The sequence below is a fragment of the Mercenaria mercenaria genome, chromosome 7 (assembly GCF_021730395.1).
Source record: "Mercenaria mercenaria strain notata chromosome 7, MADL_Memer_1, whole genome shotgun sequence".
Lineage (NCBI taxonomy): Eukaryota > Metazoa > Mollusca > Bivalvia > Venerida > Veneridae > Mercenaria > Mercenaria mercenaria.
In genome coordinates this window covers 69,484,673-69,506,880 of record NC_069367.1, presented here as the reverse complement: position 1 = coordinate 69,506,880, position 22,208 = coordinate 69,484,673, and the positions used below count along the sequence as shown (strand labels likewise).

The following is a 22,208-nucleotide window of genomic DNA, read 5'->3' as shown; positions in this document are numbered from 1 at the left end:
AAGTCTTGATGACAACAGATGTAACAGAAGTCTTGATGACAACAGATGTAACAGAAGTCTTGATGACAACAGATGTAACAGAAGTCCTGATGGCAACAGATCTAACAGAAGTCTTGATGGCAACAGATGTAACAGAAGTCTTGATGGCAACAGATGTAACAGAAGTCTTGATGACAACAGATGTAACAGAAGTCCTGATGGCAACAGATGTAACAGAAGTCTTGATGACAACAGATGTAACAGAAGTCTTGATGACAACAGATGTAACAGAAGTCCTGATGACAACAGATGTAACAGAAGTCCTGATGGCAACAGATCTAACAGAAGTCCTGATGGCAACAGATCTAACAGAAGTCTTGATGACTACAGATCTAACAGAAGTCTTGATGGCAACAGATGTAACAGATGTCTTGATGACAACAGATGTAATAGAAGTCTTGCTATGTAACAGAAGTCTTGATGGCAACGGATCTAACAGAAGTCTTGATGGCAACAGATCTAACAGAAGTCTTGATGACTACAGATCTAACAGAAGTCTTGATGACTACAGATCTAACAGAAGTCTTGATGACAACAGATGTAACAGAAGTCTTGATGACAACAGATGTAACAGAAGTCCTGATGGCAACAGATCTAACAGAAGTCTTGATGGCAACAGATGTAACAGAAGTCTTGATGACAACAGATGTAACAGATGTCTTGATGACAACAGATGTAATTGAAGTCTTGCTATGTAACAGAAGTCTTGATGACAACAGATGTAACAGAAGTCTTGATGGCAACAGATGTAACAGACTTCGTGATGGCAACAAATGTAACAGAAGTCTTGATGGCAACAGATGTAACAGAAGTCTTGATGGCAACAGATGTAACAGACTTCTTGATGGCAACAGATGTAACAGAAGTCTTGATGACACCAGATGTAACAGAAGACTTGATGACAAGAGATATAACAGAAGTCTTGATGGCAACAGATGTAACAAAAGTCTTGATGACAACAGATGTAACAGAAGTCTTGATGATAATAGAGGCAACTGCACTTCAGCTGAATGGAACTGCAACATGATTTTTTTTAATAAAAGCAGATGAAACAGCTCTCTCTGTGACAGCAATGGTGGAACATGACTTTAAGTAATAGCAACTGCAATTACCACATGACCCATAATGATAGCAACTGCAGCATGACCCACAATGACAGCAACTGCAACATGACTTATAATGACAGCAACTGCAACATGACCCACAATGACAGCAACTGCAACATGATCTACAATGACAGCAACTGCATCATGACCCACATAACAGCAACTGCAAAAAGACCAACAATGATAGTGACTGCAACATGACCTATAATGACATCAATTTCAGCATGACCCATAATGACAGCAGCTGCAACATGACCCATAATGACAGCAATTGCAACATGACCCATAATGACAGCAACTGCAACAGCAACATGACACATGATAACAGCCATTGAACATGACCTATAATGACAGCAACTGCAACATGACCTATAATGACAACAACTGCAACATGACCTATAATGACAACAGTTGCAACATGACCTATGATAACATCAACTGCAGCATGACCTACAATGACATCAGCTGCAACATAACCCCCAATGACAGTAACTGCAACATAGCCCATGACATCAACTGCAACATGACCCTCAATGAAATTAACTGCAACATCACCCCAAATGACAGCAGCTGCAACATAACCCATGACAGCCAATGCAATATGATGCCCAATGACAGTCAATAATGACAGCAACTGCAACATTACCTGGTTTTATAAATTCTCTAAGTGATGCAACATGATCCTGAGTGGCAGTAGAAACAACAAGATGTTCAGTGGCACAAGAGGCAACAGGACCGTATTACTTAACAGTTCAGTTTTTTCTTGTTTATAACTTCATGGACTCCTCATATACCAGTTTATGCAAGTGCACAGCTATGTTACAAGCAGCTGCATATCATTAGACATGCAAGTTTTATCAAGTATGATGACATATCTGAATGTCAGATAATCGGCAGGGCAAATCTGATAAACTGAAAGTGGATTCATTTGTTGATAAAATATGTCATATTTAGTTTGATAGAAGGATATATCTAGACAAAAAAGTGCATAATGAACAGATATATCTTGGGAATAAAGAGAAAGCATTCACTTGTATTAAAGTTGCTCTGGGTCTTTCTCTGTTTAATTCAGCACAACATTCTGAGAGCAATATACAACCATATTGCATAGAAATTTTATATTCTTTCTTTCCTTCAGAAAAAAAAATGCGATAAGTTTCAGTAAAAAATGTGACAACCGAGTGAACCATTCTGGATTTGCATGCAAAAGTTTCCAGTTTGTTAATTTTGAAAAATGAGAGAAGTTGTTATGTGGTAACAATAAACATAATAATATAGAGATAGGGGGATAGGGGGCTTGGAGATGCATGCACAGGTTCTAAGGATGCATGAAAAAGTGAACATAAAGACCAGTCTCAGAATGCAACTATGTCACTGTTTGGAGACCAGTCACAGTGAATGCAACCTTGTCATTGGTCAATTTCAAAACTGAGCTTAGAATTGACCAATCATATGCTGTTTTGTTTAGATTGATGTCCATTTTCACTTTTATAATCAGTTACTTTAGAATGAAAATTAAGAATTAATTTCTGCAGAATAGTACAATGGATGAGGGAAGTAAAAAGAAAAGCATTGTAGTAATTATTTATATAATCTTTATCATGCTGGACATGATTGATTCTGCCTTTGCGACCTGTGCAGATCATGATCAGCTGGCACATCCATGCAGTCTGATCAAGATCTGCACTTTTTGCCATTCTGTCAGTATCATTTTGGTTAACACCCCTTTTAACAGTTAATGGTACTGTCAAAATTGAAAGATGGATACTAGTTCATTATAGTATACATACATACAGAGAGAGAGAGAGAGAGAGAGACAGAGAGAGAGAGAGAGAGAGAGAGAGAGAGAGAGAGAGAGAGAGAAGAGAGAGCATAGAGAGAGAGAGCATAGAGAGCATAGAGAGAGAGAGAGAGAGAGAGAGAGAGAGAGAGAGAGAGAGAAAGAGAGAGAGAGAGAGAGAGAGAGAGAGATAATTTGCTCAACATGTCTGTCTTGCCTTCCTGAAAAACTAATCAAATCTTCATTACATATAAGAATGTTATTGAGAAAATTGCATAACATGCTAAAATATACAAGCCCAAGGGTTGAAACTATATATCTAATGACTTTTCCACACGTTGTTATGCATAATTTGGTTTACATGCACTTGTGTCTTTCAGTCAGTGTGGTTATTGTTTTTTGCCCTGTCTGAATGCAACAGTTTTTGTCCCAGGGCTGTAAGACAAATCGTGGTTCATTATAACGATTGATCTACCTACACTCATAGGGAAACCCAGATCTTTTCTTCTTCCAGCTGAAATTATAGATACTGTTTAAACTTAAACCCTGTTAATTCCAAAAAATTGGCTGATTCAAATTTTTCACCTGAGGCTCATGTAAGAGAGAAAGCACAGATTTCTTCTGATCTTAGTTTTTGTTTAATTACAAAGGTTTGAGGTTAATTACCAAGAAGCCTCCTCTCTTGCAATGTTTTAAGTTGAATCCTAAACTAGTATTTGTTTTCATTTGAAACTAGGAAATTACATTTGGCTGAAAACTGAACGATTGCTGATTTTCTTCATTAAAATTTGGCACAGACTGAGAAAAAATGATAATGATCAGTTGAAATATACTTTCTTATGTTCTATGCCACATGCACTATTTCCAAGAGTAATGCACTTAAAATGTTATTTCTTCTCTTGAGTATTCTCATGATTGTTCCAAGATGTAACTGACTCTGTGCGGTAGATTTCAACATGCTGCAATTGTGTCAGTTTCATATTTCAGAAGTTGTTTTATCTGTTTCCATCTGTGCATACCAAAGTTATGCAGTGTGCATTGTTCCAATGTCGGGCCAAATTCTTACAATAATGCTAGTATTACATATTTGATATCTGCTTGCATTGTTTAGATCCTATTAAGACTGTCAAACTTTTATCTTGTCAGAATGATATCTTTTGTAATCAAGTGAACTGTGTAATTTCTGTAAACAAAACCCAAAATTACTTAACACCTTGGGTTTTGACAGTTGACTTTGACTGTGAGTCTTCTTGCATGGAGACTGATTTTGAATATTGATTTAGTCATTTTGTAGTGACAGGTTCAAAGATATGTTTGGAGAATGTTTTTGTTTCAAGAAACAGGACAGAGTTTAATAGGTTCTTGAATGAATAGATCATTTTAATTCTTTTTTTTTTTTTTGCATTTTGTTTTATAAAGCTGACTCATATAATATAAAGCCCTGGTACTGAATGTATGATTGATTGAATGATGTATTTAGAGTGATTGATTGAATAAAATAATGTATGAAATTGAATGAATAGTAAAAAGTGAATGATTGAATGAATGGATGAAGTAAGATTAGTGAGTATACGTGTTAATGACACGGACATGTTGAATGGATGATGTTTTAAAAATGAATGAATGAATGAATGAAGTGAGTAAATGAACTAATGACTGTTGGAGTATGGACACGGGAGTTTTTTCCAAATATGTCCTAATTTTCACGTAATCATTTGCATTAAGCTAACATCTAGAAAATTGTATTTTTTTTTTATTTCTGTTCATCTTCCTTTTATTTTAAAGTTTGTTATCAACAGAATCAAAGTGGGCATTTTTGTCTGCCTTGGTCACATGAAGCAGTGTGGGGTGTGCTCGGGGGAAGGAGGAGCAGGTTGAGATTTTGCCCTCCATTCATAGGAGTAAGGGAATGACCAATGACAGAATGATGATAGGTCAGTAAGTGATTGACTGAATAATTTAATTGTGTCTGATCAGAAATAAATAATGGATGGATAGACAAAAGAATGAATTCTGTTTGTGATAACTCGGCAAGAATGAATGTATAAATAGTTGAATAAACACATAACCAGATAAGATGAATCAATCAATGTATAAATATACTGGGAATGAATGAAGGATTTGGTAGGAATGAAGAAGGGGCAGGGAAGAAGAAAGCAAGAGAGGGAGGAAATAGTCAAGGAAGGAAGGGGAAATAGCCACTGAAGGAAGGAAGGGAAGAAGAAAGCAAGGGAGGGGGAAATAGTCACTGAAGGATGGAAGGGGAGAAGAAAGCAAGGGAGGGAGGAAAAGTCATTGAAGGAAGGAAGGAAGGGAAGAAGAAAGCAAGGGAGGGGGGAAAAGTCATTGAAGGAAGGAAATAAGGAAGGAAGGAAGAGAAGAAGAAAGCAAGGGAGGGGGAAATAGTCAAGAAAGGAAGGAAGGGAAGAAGAAAGCAAGGGAGGGAGAAATAGTCACTGAAGGAAGGAAGGAAGATAAGAAGAAAGCAAGGGAGGGGTAAATAGTCATTGAAGGAAGGAAGGAAGGGAAGAAGAAAGCAAGGGAGGGGGAAATAGTCAAGAAAGGAAGGAAGGAAGGGAAGAAGAAAGCAAGGGAGGGGGAAATAGTCAAGAAAGGAAGGAAGGAAGGGAAGAAGAAAGCAAGGGAGGGAGAAATAGTCACTGAAGGAAGAAAGGAAGGGAAGAAGAAAGCAAGGGAGGGGTAAATAGTCATTGAAGGAAGGAAGGAAGGGAAGAAGAAAGCAAGGGAGGGGGAAATAGTCAAGAAAGGAAGGAAGGAAGGGAAGAAGAAAGCAAGGGGGGAATAGTCAAGAAAGGAAGGAAGGAGCAAGGGAGGGATCAAGTAAAGAGTCGTGCACTAAATGAAGGGCAGGAAGGAAAATGAATGGCTGACTGAAAAAAGGAAGGAAAGATTGAAAGAAGGAAAAACTTGTACACTGCATCTGACACATGGGTTAGTATCACAGTTATAGACTTGAAGACAGTGTGGCCTGCAGGAAATAGAGAAATCTCTTTTGTCTGGCAATCACTAGTCATATCTGCAATAACAGTCATTATTTTGAAGTTGTCTTGTAAATCATATAATGATGGACATCTCTTCAGGGTCTTTATCCAACAAATGGATAATATAAATTGTCTGTCTGTGTTATTAAATTTAAAGACTTTTGTGCTGGGTTTTGTTAGACAAAATAGAGCAAAAACATGGCTTCTTCTGGTAAGGATGTAAGATGTATTGGTTGTAGGAGATTTTTTACTATTGTATTTCTGAAGATTAAAATTCTTCAGCAGAGAAGAAAAATTCTGTTATCGCAACTTGTTAATTTATTATTGAAAAGCAATCAGTTGATGTGTCTCACTTATAGGAAGCAGTTATTAATTTGCCCAGATTTTTTATAAAATTTTTAGAAAGATGATTTTTCTGGCTGTGAAGAAAAACAATTTCAAGTGTTAATTGCTTTTTGTTGAGCCCGCTTGCGGAAGCAAAGACATAGTTGTCCAAATGGCTGTTCGTTGTATGTGCGTCCGTGCGTGCGTCTGGATTTGTTTGTCCGGACCATAACTTTGACCTGCATGGAGCAATCCTGTTTATATTTGGCATGAATGTTAACCTCAGTAAGACAGAGTGTCAAGCACAAACCTCAGGTTCCTATCTCAAAGGTCAAGGTCACACTTACAGGTCAATGGTCAAATTCAAAAATGACTTTGTCCGGAGCATTTTTTCTTGCATGGAGGGATTTTTATGTAACTTGACACAATTGTTCACCACCATGAGACAGAATGTCATGCGCAAGAACCAGGTCCCTAGGTCTAAGGTCAAGGTTACACTTAGAGGTCAAAGGATACAAGAATGACAACTTTGTCCGGAGCATTTCTTCTTCATGCAAGGAGGGATTTTGATGTAACTTGGCACAAATGTTCACCAGCATGAGACGGAGTGTCATGCGCAAGAACCAGGTCCCTAAGTCTAAGGTAAAAGGTCACACTTAGAGGTCAAAAGTCAGATACAAGAATGACTTTGTCTGGAGCATTTCTTTTTCATGCATTAAGGGATTTTGATGTAACTTGACACAATTGTTCATCATCATGAGAGAGAGTGTCATGCGCAAGATCCTAGAGTTATTTCCCTTTGTTGTAACTATAAATAGCTTATTTTCGTAACTTTTTTATTACTGGTCGTAGGGAAAAATCAAGACCACTTTTCTGTAAAACAACATGCATGTTACATCCAATTGTCAGGTGTATTTTGACCTATCTCTACTGGTGAGGATTTTTGTGTGGACTTAGAATTTTTTTATTTTTTTTTATTTAAGATTTAAGTCCCTTAGTTGTTACTTTTAATAACTTATATTGTAACTTTTTGCAATCTCTTTTTTATTTGGCATAAATGTTTGCCTCAGTGAGACAAGGAGTGTCATGTGCAACTCCCAGTCCTTTTGACAGCTGGCGGGCTCGACATGTTGCCCGTGGGCATCTAGTTTCAGAAATAATTTCTTCCCTTAACAATTTGTCTTGCAACCAGTTACACTGGTGGCATAAACTTCCAATGAGAAAATGTGGATTTCAAATATTAATGATAAAAAACTGGGAATTTCACTTGTCTGTTGAGATTTAATTTCATTAACTGAATGCAACCACTGCACTGAAAGCCTTGTGAAAAAATATTATTTCCACAGTGTCTTTAATACTGTTAAATAAGATAATAATTGTAGTGAACCCATAATGGGTATCAATCATTTCTGTTCAAGATTGCGATTTCAGAATTTTTGCAGTCCCATGTAGCTCCGGATGTGATGTCAGAGTGTTGCTGAAACCATTACCTGTATAAACTATACGAAACCATTACCCGTATGAACTGTATGAAACTATTATCTGTATGAACTATTGAAACTATTGTTCGTATGAACTATATAAAACTATTGCTGGAATGAACTATATGAAACCATAATACCCGTATGAACTATATGAAACTATTGCTCGTATGAACTATATTTACAGCCAAAGAATGCCTAAATAATAGAAGATTGTAGGAAATCACACAGAGATTGTATTATGCCATTACGGTTCCACCACCTTATACCAAACAAGAACAGAAGGAAACTGTTCTAGTTGCAGTTTTACCATTTCCTTAATTGTATATGTGTAGATCTCTTCACAAATTATCACTAAAATTTGTCCAATTAAAGTTGCATTTCATGCTACATAATTATTACAGATATACTTGTTGGAGGTTTTAAGTATATTTTGAAGGTGAAAGGTAATCTTGGTTTTAAGAATTGAAATTTTGTGAATTCTGACCTCTCAAAAGCTCATTGAAAGAAAGAATGAAATATATGTGTTCACAAATTTAATTGTTTTAGAAAAATAAAATTGAAGACTAAAATACAGCCATTAATCAGTGTTGTTGCCATTATTTCTCATGTTGGCTGGGATCTGGACTAATTTCCACTCAGAATTATCAGAGCTTTAAGAAATGGGCAATTAACATGAAATCTTGAAACAGGCAAATTTGCATTGAGGAGATCAGAGAAAATTGTTAAATGAGTTGTGCTCAGGAAATAATGTTTCCCTTTAATACTGTATAACAGTATTATTATAGTAATTATCCCATTCAGTGTACATCAAAAGAAGAGCAACCCCCACTTTTTTAAAAAGAAAAACAAAAAAAAAACAGAGTAGTCCTGAGACTTTTAAAGCAAGAAAATGCTAGATGCACAGATACATAAATTCAGTGTCTTATTGACATGAATGGCATACAGCGAAACACTTAATGCCATAGCATCAATGACTCGTGCACATAAGCTTACTCATGGAATTTACGTAGTCCCAAGGTGTTTTGCTAATTTCTATATTGACCACTGAAATTTGGTACTCGAGCATTCTCGACCTATTGTACTGATGATTGTGTTTTACTGTTATGGTTTTTAAAGTAGATGACCTGCATTAATCCTGTGACCTACATTGTATGGTTTGTTATATTGCTACTCGTGTGCAGTAACATGGACATTCTGAGTCAAGCACGTAACAACCCAGAGGTCAAAGTGTCCTTGGTTCTTGACCAGAATATAAGAAATTTGAAAGAGAAGATGACCAGTGTAAATGTGGTATGTATCTTTATCTATTAAGGCTTGATTTATTGTTTTGCTTCGTTAGACAGTCTAAATATTCACTATTAAAATTAGGTTATTAATGTGAGAAAATATTCACAATATATTGCCACTATGACTAATTCATAACATAAGCTGCACTTTTCATGAATTTAGTTTCATGAAAACGTCAGTTTATGACTAAATTTCATTTTGATTGCATGAAAAATCACTGGGACATATTCAATTTATGCTTGCAAAGAACAATTTATATACTAAAGCTTAATGCAAGAAAGAATTTAAGATTACTTTACATCAGGAGATACTTCCACAGCAGACCTTGTGCATAATCTCTGCTGTAGAACTGGTGCATAATCGCTGATGTAAGCTTGTGCATATTCTATGCAGCAGAACTTTTGACTTGTGCATATTTTCTGCAGCAGAACTTTTGCTTAATCGCAACAGCAAAATTTGTGCATATTCTCTGCAGTAGAACCTTTGCATAATCTCTGCTGTAGAACTGGTGCATAATCGCTGATGTAAACTTGTGCATATTCTATGCAGCAGAAACTTTTGACTTGTGCATATTTTCTGCAGCAGAACTTTTGCTTAATCGCAACAGCAAAATTTGTGCATATTCTCTGCAGTAGAACCTTTGCATAATCTCTGCTGTAGAACTGGTGCATAATCCCTGATGTAAACTTGTGCATATTCTATGCAGCAGAACTTTTGACTTGTGCATATTCTATGCAGCAGAACTTTTGACTTGTGCATATTCTATGCAGCAGAACTTTTGCTTAATCGCAACAGCAAAACTTGTGAATAATCTCTGCAGTAGAACTTTTGCATATTCTATGCAGCAGAAATTTTGCATAATTGCCACAGCAGAACTTTTGCATTATTTCTCTGCAGTAAAACTTTTGCATATTCTCTTCAGTAGAACTTTTGCATATTCTCTGTAGTAGAACTTTTGCATATTCTCTTCAGTAGAACTTTTGCATATGCTCTGTAGTAGAACTTTTGCATATGCTCTGCAGTAGATTTTTTGCATTTTCTCTGCAGTAGAAATTTTGCATGTGCTCTGCAGTAGAACTTTTGCATTTTATCTGCAGTAGAACTTGTGCATATTCTCTGCAGTAGAACTTTTGCATATTCTCTTCAGTAGAACTTTTGCATATGCTCTGCAGTAGAACTTTTGCATATGTTCTGCAGTAGATTTTTTGCATTTTCTCTGCAGTAGAAATTTTGCATGTGCTCTGCAGTAGAACTTTTGCATTTTATCTGCAGTAGAACTTGTGCATATTCTCTGCAGTAGAACTTTTGCATATTCTCTGCAGCAGCAGAACTGGTACATATTTCTTGATACAAAGCTATAAACATAGACTGAAACCACAGGATAAAAGTTATGAAGTTCTTAGAAACTAAATTCAGATCTGTTTTATAATGAATATTTCACAAAACAATGAATTTGATAGTGTGTATGATCATTTTAATAGCGGAAATATAGCCTTGTGCATGTCATTTATTACAACTTTCTTTGATTTATTTATTAAAAGATCAGTTGTACCTAACAGTATGAGTCATAGGGCAATACATGTTTATTATGCATAGTGTGAATTCATTAAATTTAATTGATTGTGGGAATTTACATTTTCTAAAGAGCTAAATAAAAAGGATTAGCAAAAAAATTAATTGTTTATTTGATATGTGTTTAATTTTTTATTTGTTTGGTTTAACATCACACTGACACAATTATCGGTCACACTGACACAATTATCGGTCATATTGTGGTTAAATTCCAGCTTTGTTGGTGGAGTAAAGCCCCAGGTGTCCCTCCGTGCATTATTACATCATGGGCAGGCACCTGGGTAGAACCACCCACCTTCTGTAAGCTTTATTAAATGAAGAATTGATCGCCCCCACTGAGGCTTGAACCCTAATCAGTGAGGGGCCAGTGATTTAAAGTTAAATATGTGTTTAATGATTTAAGCCTTCCATCTGGTAAACAGTCTTTAACAGTGATGTGTGTTTAATGATTTGTTGTAACCCTTATCATGCTGGACACCACTGATTCTGTCTTTGCGAACAGTGTAGGTTATGATCAGCCTGCAAATCCGTGCTGTCTGATCAAGAACTGCACTGGTAGCCATTCAGTCAGTATCGTTTTGGTAAGCACACCTTTTAACAGCTAATGGTATGGTCCAAATTGAAAGATGGACAAGTTCATTATAGAAATTTAGCAGGATATAAGGGTTAAAAGTCTTTAACAGTGAAATGTGTTGTATTTTAAAAGTCTTCAGCTATTTATATTTGTGAAGTCTGGATTTGATCCCCTGCACTGGCCTACCATAGACTTTATAAGATAGTTCTAAGATTAGGTGTCAGTATAATATGACCGGATGGGGTATATGTCTCTGGCATGATATATCTGTGAGGCATCATTTCAAAGTTAGGTACTACTGTGTTTATAGGCACAAGTGGATATGGTGCTGATAATACTGGAAAGTTGATACCAAACACACACTGTCTAACTGGTTGTTTTATATGCAGATTTTACAATCTCACATGAAGAAGAATGATAGATTGCGGCCCAAGAACTACATGATCTCAGATGACCCAAAGCTTTCAGTATACGATTACAGCGGAGATGGACAGCCTATCAGAAACATCAACATTGGAGAAGGAACAACGCTAGGTGATGATGAAGACTACAATTTACATTCGGGTAGCGGCAGTGGTTCAGAGGAAGGTGTGGATACCACAATTGACATGGGAAATCCTAGAGACAATGTTGATGTTGTACTCATACCCAACAATTCAGACAGTAAGAATTCTGTATAATTATGGTTTTACGAATTTGATAATTTCCCTACATTTAAGACTATTTTTCCATGCAGCAGTAATAGCGGGAGGGAAATATTCTTAGACTCCTATGAACCTGATTGTCTAGCATCTTGGTAGAACCACTGATCTTCCACAAAAACCAAAATGTATGGTCATGAAAGAATGTGATGCAAACCCTACAGTGATAAGGGGTGAATGATTTGAAGTGAATGCTCCTTACCATTAAATTAGATGCTCCAGGATTAAAGTAGGATATAAAAATGTTCTGTTTGCTAGATGCATGTGATAACTGTTTCATTAATGGTAAGAAACATGGTCAGATGTATGTAGGGAATATGTCATTCAGTATACCAAATACAGGACAGTACTATATAAACCTATGTAAGGGGAGTAATTACAGATCCAAATGTGTAGATACATAGAACCAACAGTAGTTTCCCTTTGGGGGTAGTTCAAAAAGTAGTAGAATGTAAAATGACTGCTGTAAACTATAATACAATGTCCGCTATACAATTTGCACTGCTGTAAAACTATGATACAATATGCACTGCTGTAAAACTTCGATACAATATGCACTGCTGTAAAACTACGATACAATACGCAATGCTGTAAAACTACGATACAATACGCACTGCTGTAAAACTATGATACAATACACACTGCTGTAAAACAATACAATATGCACTGCTGTAAAACCACGATACAATATGCACTGCTGTAAAACTATGATACAATATGCACTGCTGTAAAACTACGATATAATATGCACTGCTGTAAAACCACGATACAATATGCACTGCTGTAAAACTACGATATAATATGCACTGCTGTAAAACCACGATACAATATGCACTGCTGTAAAACTACGATATAATATGCACTGCTGTAAAACATGTCATACGCACTGTGTAAAACTATGCATACAATTAAACTGCTTAAAACAAGTGAAATTTTTCTGATGTAAAAACCATGATCAATATGCACTGCTGTAAACTATGATACAATATGCACTGCTGTAAAACCACGATACAATATGCACTGCTGTAAAACCATGATACAATATGCACTGCTGTAAAACCACGATACAATATGCACTGCTGTAAAACTATGATACAATATGCACTGCTGTAAAACCACGATACAATATGCACTGCTGTAAAACCACGATACAATATGCACTGCTGTAAAACTACGATATAATATGCACTGCTGTAAAACCACGATACAATATGCACTGCTGTAAAACTACGATATAATATGCACTGCTGTAAAACCACGATACAATATGCACTGCTGTAAAACTATGATACAATATGCACTGCTGTAAAACTACGATATAATATGCACTGTTGTAAAACTATGATACAATATGCACTGCTGTATGATGCGATGTGTTTGGTATGACAGGATGTATTGTAATTGGTAATTTGCTGAGCTACAAATATGTAATATGTACTTGAATAGTAAATTTAGGTGGAAATTTTTCTAGTAGAATGTTAGAAGTTATTAACCATTTTATCTATCTTTTGATTTCTTTGTTTTCCAGGAGAACAATATGATATTGAGCAGCAGGGTGGCAGTCTTGGTGACACACCTAGAACACGTGCACCGCCTCACAAACAACATGTTTCCGATGACAACAGTGGTACTTCTGGTCTTCAGTACTCTGTTACCATGATCTTTTCGTTATTAATGATTCATTTTCTACAACAACGGAGATAGTTGATTTTTTGTTAACTGTTGAATGCCATATTAATATTGTTAACATAAAGTCTTCATCCGAACTTTGAAGAATTTTGTTTCTTTTGAAAAAGAGAGGTGAACATTTCAAGGTCACATTGTTTCTGTTGCACCAAGAGGTGTATCATGTTGGCAAAGGTTAAGGTCATATGTTAATCTCAATGCCTTTTGTGAGTAAATTTTTATGTATTAAGAATTATTATGTTCATGTTTGCTGTTAATTTGTTGCTATGGTAACATTTAAATATTCTAGAGTTATTGCAATAAAATCTTAACATAAATGAAGATTATGTGAAAAGTTAGTGGATACATAAAATGTTAAAAAAAAACCCAGATATTTTAGCAAACTGAAATTTTAGCAATATTTCTGTATGTAGCAGGGAAATCCTTAAGGACGTATGCTAGAATTTGGTGCGAAAATTTTCCCAATAACAGAATTTCTTCAAACTTTGGATATTGAAGGACACTCATCTAAGAAACAAAAAAAATGCAATAAAAATCATAGGTCACCGGTATCGAAAAAGAGTTATCTGCCCTTGAAAACGGCATTTCCCCCAAAAATGACGTTTTCAAGGGCAGATAACTCTTTTTCGAATACGGTGACCTATGATTTTTATTGCATTTTTTTGTTTCTTAGATGATTGTCCTTCAATAACCAAAGTTTAAAGAAATTCTGTTATTGGGAAAATTTTCGTCCATCTCATATACAAGGAATTCTAGCGTACGCCTTTAACTGGTATGATTTTCTATGAGGAGTACAAAATAATTATAGCATTTGGTAAATTTCTTGATAGTATAATTGTCTGATTATTGTTTCTACGTGTATTCAGATGCTCTTTCCGTACCAAAAGAACCATTTGACTTCTTACTCTGTCTGCCGATATAAAAAAAAAAGTTTTTTGTGCATGATATGTTCATTTGCGTGTGATTTTTTTATCACAAAGAAGATTCAGAATTATATAAAATCACTTGACATGCAATAACTCTAAACTTCAGTTTTGAGAAGTAAACAGCATTTTATAAGATAGGTCATTGTGGAGTGACAACACAAAATAATGTTGATTCTATAAAAAACCTGTCAAACATTGTCATGAATTATCCAAGTATTGTGTTTGCTTGTTAAGCTGTAAATAGTAATGTATAGTGGTATTTGAAATACATGTTTATGGTGACATGTTTAAGGTGCATTTTTTTTCACGTTAAAGAAAAGTTAGCACAATTTAAGAATAAGTTGGCTCAGATTACTGTGAAATCTTTATTACCTGTGGCGGACTAATTTTTGAAGATTTTCCAGTAGCATAAATCTAGAAGTTTAATCCTCACAAGTAAGATTGCGATTTGAAATCCACGAGTTCATATCCCCACGTACAGCTAAATTAGCCAAAACCACCAAAGTTTTATGCCAGAAGTAAATGATTTTGCCATATTGCTTATTAACCTTTAGCCTGCTGGCTGCAAGTGGTTTTGCCTTTGCGGTCAGTGCAGACCAAGATCAGCCTGCACATCTGTGCAAGCTGATCATGGTCTGCACTGTTTGCTATTTAGTTAGTAAATTTTCAGCGAACATCCCTTGAAACAAAAAGTGGATCTGCCCAAATTGAGTGATTGACCTGTCTATTTTAGAAATTTAGCAGGGTAAAGGTTAACAAGAAAGATTTCATATGGAACTAATGACACCAGCAAATGTGAGCCATTATATAGAGGTCTTTGTAAATACCATCTATGTTAGCCTATAAGATGCATTTTTAGGAGACATCGCACACTTTTTAGGGTCATATTTCTGATGAAATGTAAAACGTTCAAGAAAAAAAAGCATTTCTACATTTCCTTTTATGATATCATCATCATGAAAATATGGCCGCATCTTAATACAAGGGTTAGTGTTAACCATCTAGATCGCCAGTGCAAAGTCACGATGCGTCAAGTGAGTGTGCCTTATAGGCAAAAACAGATGGTAGCTTATATTTTATGCAATAAGTATTTTTAATCTCATTTTACCATGAATTTGAGTAAATTTTTGTTACAGATATAAAGTGCTATTTAAAAAAAATAACATTGAGTTTAATATATTGTATGTTATAGCAGTCAAAAGGTCCAACATGAAAAATAGGGCAGTCCTTCCCTTTGCATAATCCTTTTGTTCTGTCATGTGTATGTCAAAATTGTTTACAATCTTTTTTATTTAGTAGAATTTAAGTTTGAAAAAACAGCTATTTATTGCTATTTTTTGATAGACCAAATTAAAATTTTTACTGAAACTTAAGCCAGATATTTTTATCAGCCAGCAAAATAAAATGTTTTTGCATTAACTGCAGTTACAATTTAAACAGTTTAAAACGTATGATGTTCAATGTCTAATATTATATTCTTGGTTATAAGACTACCACATTTTTAAGTCAGGATGCTACTTCTGAGTTATATGAATTTTGTTATGAAAGAATTAATCTGTTAAAAAATATATAATTAAACATTTAAAAATATGATGTATTGTTCGTCAATTTTTTCACAAGTAGAATAAGTTGGCTTATTGTTATATCTTGGCAGTACCTATTTTTGTTTCAGCTTTTATGTAGTAATTTGTGAGTACCTTAAAATGAAAAACAGTTACACAGAATTCTCACGTAACATTTATTAACAGGTGCATAATTATACATATATACTTAGTTGTGTATATGTTACAGAAGTAATTACTTGGCTGTATATAATAGTATCTTATATTTTGTAAATAAACTAGAATGGTTGACAGCTGGTTGTATATTTTAAGAAAAAAGTTTTTTTTTGATTGATGTGTCTAACACATGCAGTTAGAAAGATTTATTAGACCTAACCCTCATTAACGGGCATGGTTTTCACACGATTGATGAAAAACACCCGCCTTACCCAGTATTCAGTTAAACTGAAACACTTTTAGCCTAAGAGTGCATGGTATTGCCTTGAAATGAAATACTTCTTTGATCAAGAATTCACCAAATTTTAAGCATGTTTTAGTTTATGATTATTATTTGCTAGCTTCAATTTTAAAAAAAGCTTTGACCCCTACTTTTGTATTTAGAATATTTGTATTCATAGGGGGCTGCAAAGGTATAAATACACATGGTCAGTATAAAGTAGGTATACAGGTGAGTGAGTGTTTTCAAAACCAAAATGAAAGTTTTTTTTATCAGCATTACAGTTTGGGCTGGGTAAACAAATATTTACTAAAACTGAACTTTTTGTTTTATCATATCTTATGCATATTGTTAAAATAAGATCAAAAGTAAAGTGTAAAACTTGTATAGTTTAAACAGCAAGTGTTATATGGAATATTACTGAGTCTAAGAATATTATATTTTTCTCATTACCACCAAAATAGTAGATCAGTTTTATTTAATGTAATGCAAATTTTTGTGTAGTGCCTTAACATAATACACAGACTTAAAATGGTGTCCTCCTTTATTATTTCCATTTATTTGAAAATATCCCACTCGGAAACAACAGTCACTCACTTGTAAACCTGCAGATAAACAAAAACCTCAGGTTTGCTTCAGTGGTTGAATGTTATTCTGTTGAAAGCGGTAGTATTATATTTAGTGTGTTTGATGTAATGAAATCAAATTTCAGTGTATATATAATTCTTTATTTAGAAAAAATGTCAATATTTGTTATTTTACTTTTTTATAATTTGTTACAAAATCTGTGATTGCTTTAGTGGTTTTACATTTCATACTTTTATCTTGAAATTGTTTTGGTTCGTTGATATGAAAAATCATGAAAATTATTGTGTAGAAGGTAGCAAAGCCTGTGTGAAATCAATTATTAAAATTTGCTTTTTGTTGTTGTTTAAAGTTTCTAAAACTTGTTAGTAGACCAATCTCGAAACTAGCATCTGACTGGTTGTTCCTGAGATAATTTTGAAATTGACCAATCAAAAGTTTGCATTATGAGACTGGTCTCCAAACTCAAGTTTTACAACCTTCAAAACCAGTGCTAATTAAGAGCTCAAGACTTCCAGTCTAACAGAAGTGAGTCTGATCCCTGTGCAAGGTGACTGGTTTCCACAATTTGACAGGAAATAAATCTGCTGTCAGGTCCTCCACCAGTGACTCACATGTGGCAGTTGTCTGTTCTTTTTGGACAACAAGTTAGTACTGGTAAAGAATCCAGGAATACTTGTAAACTTTCTGAAATACTGTAAAAAAATGGTGTTAAAAACCCATTTGATACAAAGCCAGTGCCATATAGGTCTAGAAAGGTTAAGCTATCTAGTATATAAATGAATGCATGTTGAAAGTATGAAATGTACAGCCATAAAACATTTAATAATGTAAATTTATATATTTTAATCCAATCCTATAGATATGTAGAAAAATTGTAAATGTATGTTTTAATATTGTTAAATTTGTTATGCTGTTTAGTGTATGATGCTGAATTTTTGTTGTAAATACATGTTCTTGAATGACTGCTAGGAAATTTTAAGTTTCATCTCATTAAAAAAAACCATTGTAACTAAAGTCCACTGTGGACTAGAGGCCGTGGTTGTGTTTGCGATGGATCTGTTGTTCAGTAACATTCTAGTAAAGTTCTTAAATAGCATTAACGCCGATACATGTATAAATTCTAAAGAATGTGAATATGTGGCCATTGACGGTCAAATCACAAAGTAAAGGTCATTTGAAATTTACCCTTTCTATATTCATTGTTTTATTTCAAACTTCATTAGACAGAAGCTTATGAAATTTAGGGCTTGCTTATCACAAACATACTCAAGTTTTGAGATTTTTCAAGATTAGATTGTTAAATGGGTTTCAAGAGTGGCCTTTCATATTTTAACCTACGAAACTATATAGATAGATAAAATCTCCTTTTAGATATAAAAATATTATACAAGTTTAAAAAAACTTATTTAAGTTGATTAGTTTTTTTTGCAAATTTAAATATCCTTGCATAGAATACGTTTATTTTTGTAAGCAGGACCAGATTGAGTAAGAATACCCTAGCAAATTCTATTCTACAAACTTTAAATGAACTGCAGTTATATATGTGTAGTTAGTTCAGTTCAGACATATGATACCCATCATATGTCCGGAACTATACATATTCACTAAGATTTTGGTACGAGACCTGTCACACGAGTCTAGCACCTTACAGAAATATTCACCAAGATTTTGGTATGATACCGGCCACACATGTCTGGCATTTAACTTAGATTTCAGTATGAGACCTATCATGTGTATGGCTCATAACAGAAGTTTACTTTATTTGAGAACCTATTGTTATGTTAGAAGAACACTTTCATCTGAGTTAAGTTTGACCTAGATGTAAGTTTGACCTTGGTGTAAGTTTGACCGGGAAACATAATATCTTTTATTTGCATTATTGACTACTACTGAATCATTTTGACTATGTATCAGATACTTTATTGTTTGAATTGACTATTGCTAGGGATATAGTTATGTTTATAAACATATATACAAAATTCACTGAAAAAAAGTACAATCAGATACCGAGTAGATAGCAGCTTTGGTTGGATTGAAAGGCAGACTTCTTTAAAGGTTTGTCTTAATAAAGTTTCTACTTGTAAATCAAATTTTGTACACTGTAGTAAGGGAGTGTGTATCGTGAGTGTTCCAAAAGTCATGTCTTTCATTTTTGATTTTTTTTTAAACACATCTTTTTACATTTCTTCTTTTATCTGTATGTATTTCAGAAATATAGTATCTTTCATTAATTTCTTCAAAAACCAAATATTAAATACCGGTAAGAGTATTGTTAGATATTTTCGCAAGAAAAAAGTTCTTTAAATTACCGGTACTGGTAAAAAGCAGTCTAATAACGCCAAGTTTAAATCTTCACAAAAGCTGTTAAGTTTCCCTATAAATCAGAGTTTTTGCAAGGAGTAATTTTAGAAAAATAATGAAGAAAGTATAATTGTCAAGGAAAATTTACCCCTCACAAAATTTCTACCTTTACAGTACTTATACACAGAAAATTCAATCATGAAAGGAAAGAATATTAATTTATAAGTTGTCCATTTATAATTTCTGTTGATTTTAATGTTTTAAATTTTGATTTTTTCACAATTTAAACAGGGTTAACTTTAAACTCCTTAAGAGAGTCAGCCAATTTTCTTGGCTCCTCAAGGATATATTTACTTGAAAATAACACATTTACATTGCTGAACAGAGAATTTCAATACGGGCTTGTGAAACATGTATATAACGTGCTATCTTGTATTCTGATGTCATTCATCAAAATATCAAAAAGTTACATGAAAATGCTTGAATAAATGTGAAATATACTTTTTACGTGTTATTTGTTATTTCAACTCCCTTTCCATTTTGTTGCAATGTTTTTTAGCTCACCTGTCACAAAGTGACAAGGTGAGCTTTTGTGATCGCGCAGCGTCTGTCGTCCGTCCGTGCGTAAACTTTTGCTTGTGACCACTCTAGAGGTTACATTTTTCATGGGATCTTTATGAAAGTTGGTCAGAATGTTTATCTTGATGATATCTAGGTCAGGTTCGAAACTGGGTCATGTGCGATCAAGAACTAGGTCAGTAGGTCTAAAAATACAAAAACCTTTTGACCTGTCTAGAGGCCATATGTTTCAATGGATCTTCATGAAAATTGGTCTGAATGTTCACCTTGATGATATCTAGGTCAAGTTTGAAACTGGGCCACGTACCTTAAAAAACTAGGTCAGTAGGTCAAATAATGAAAAAACCTTGTGACCTCTCTAGAGGCCATATTTTTCATGGGATCTGTATGAAAGTTGATCTGAATGTTCATCTTGATGATATCTAGGTGAAGTTCGAAACTGGGTCAACTGCGTTCAAAAACTAGGTCAGTAGGTCTAAAAATAGAAAAACCTTGTGACCTCTCTAGAGGCCATACTTTTGAATTGATCTTCATGAAAATTGGTCAGAATGTTCATCTTGATGATATCTAGGTCAAGTTCAAAACTGAGTCATGTGCCTTCAAAAAATAGGTCAGTAGGTCAAATAATAAAAAAACCTTGTGACCTCTAGAGGCAATATTTTTCATGGGATCTGTATGAAAGTTGGTCTGAATGTTCATCTTGATGATATCTAGATCAATTTTGAAACTGGGTCAACTGCGGTCAAAAACTAGGTCAGTAAGTCTAAAAATTAGAAAAACCTTTTGACCTTTCTAGAGGCCATATTTTTCAATGGATCTTCATGAAAATTGGTCTGAATGTTCACCTTGATGATATCTAAGTCAAATTCGAAACAGGGTCACATGCAATCAAAAACTAGGCCAGTAGGTATAAAAATAGAAAAACCTTGTGACCTCTCTAGAGGCCATATTTTTCATGAGATCTTCATGAAAATTAGTGAGAATGTTCACCTTGATGATATCTAAGTCAAGTTCAAACTGGGTCACGTACCTTCAAAAACTAGGTCAATAGGTCAGATAATAGAAAAACTTTGTGACCTCTCTAGAGGCCATATTTTTCAATGGATCTTCATGAAAATTGGTCAGAATTTTTATCTTGATGATATCTAGGTCAAGTTCAAAACTGGGTCACATGAGCTCAAAAACTAGGTCACTATGTCAAATAATAGAAAAAATGACATCATACTCAAAACTGGGTCATGTGGGAACAGGTGAGCGATTCAGGACCATCATGGTCCTCTTGTTTTTGTTGAATATCAATTTGACATGCCTATAGCTTAAAGTGTTGTACATTATTACATACTCATTTTTGCTTTCTGCTAAGTTACAACGGAACCATATTGATATCTGAATTTCGTATTGGATTCATTGCATCATTTTAATGTATGCTGTTGCATTAAAAAAAATATTATTGACGTCAGAATTGTCAATTTAATTCTGGCTATTGAACAAATTCATATGTAATGAAAAGATCATTAGCTTTGTATAGAGAAATGTATACTCATTCTTTAGCGAAATAATATTGTGCTCCTAGAGTCGTGCATTATTCCTGCTGCAAAAGTTATGCATATTTCTCAATTCAAAGCTAATAACCTTCCCATTTTTCACTTCCATTTGTACTATGTAACCATGCAATATATTTCTGTATTTGAGGATGGGAGCAAAATTTAAAGAACTTGACTGTTGAAACCCAAAGGACAGGAACAAGAAAAAGAAGAAATTAAAAAAAAAAAAATTCAAAGTCCACAAAAAAATTCTTACCTGGTAAAGTTATGTCAAAATACATCTAAAAATTGGATGTACCATCCATGTTGTACCACAGTAAAGTAGTCTCGGTTTTTCCCTACTGCCAATAATAAAAACGTTTCAAAATAAGCTATTTATAGTAACAAAAAAGGGAAGTAATTAAAAAATAATTATTGTAAGAGAACAAAAAGGGATCTGCCAAATAAAAACAAGAGCACTGCAATGCATAGCAATATACACAAAGCAAAGTCATATATGACCTTTGATCCCTAAGCGTGACCTTGACCTTGAAGCAAGTCATCCAAAACATGCGCTCTGCATGTAGCCTCAGCGTGGTGAACATTTGTGCCAAGTTTCTTTGAAATCCTTCAAGCAGTTCCAAGTGTTACAGAGTGGACACAGCAGTCATATATGACCTGTCACTCCTAAGTGTGACCTTGACCTTGAAGCTAGTCATCCGAAATAAGTGCTCTGCA

At 34.5% G+C, this 22,208-nt stretch overlaps 1 protein-coding gene across 1 annotated transcript; it reads left to right on the top strand.

Annotated features, from left to right (window-relative positions):
• The first annotated feature begins 8,924 nt into the window (after positions 1-8,924).
• Positions 8,925-19,868, top strand: LOC128558643 (uncharacterized). The gene is made up of 3 exons (XM_053548608.1): positions 8,925-9,025; positions 11,558-11,831; positions 13,398-19,868. The coding sequence occupies exons 1-3, from the start codon at positions 9,008-9,010 to the stop codon at positions 13,571-13,573; spliced, it is 468 nt and encodes a 155-aa protein (XP_053404583.1). The 5' UTR covers positions 8,925-9,007; the 3' UTR covers positions 13,574-19,868.
• Positions 19,869-22,208: the final 2,340 nt, after the last annotated feature.

Coding starts and splice junctions, on each gene's coding strand:
- LOC128558643 (XM_053548608.1), top strand. Junction 11,832..13,397: donor CATACCCAACAATTCAGACA/GTAAGAATTCTG, acceptor TTTGTTTTCCAG/GAGAACAATATGATATTGAG.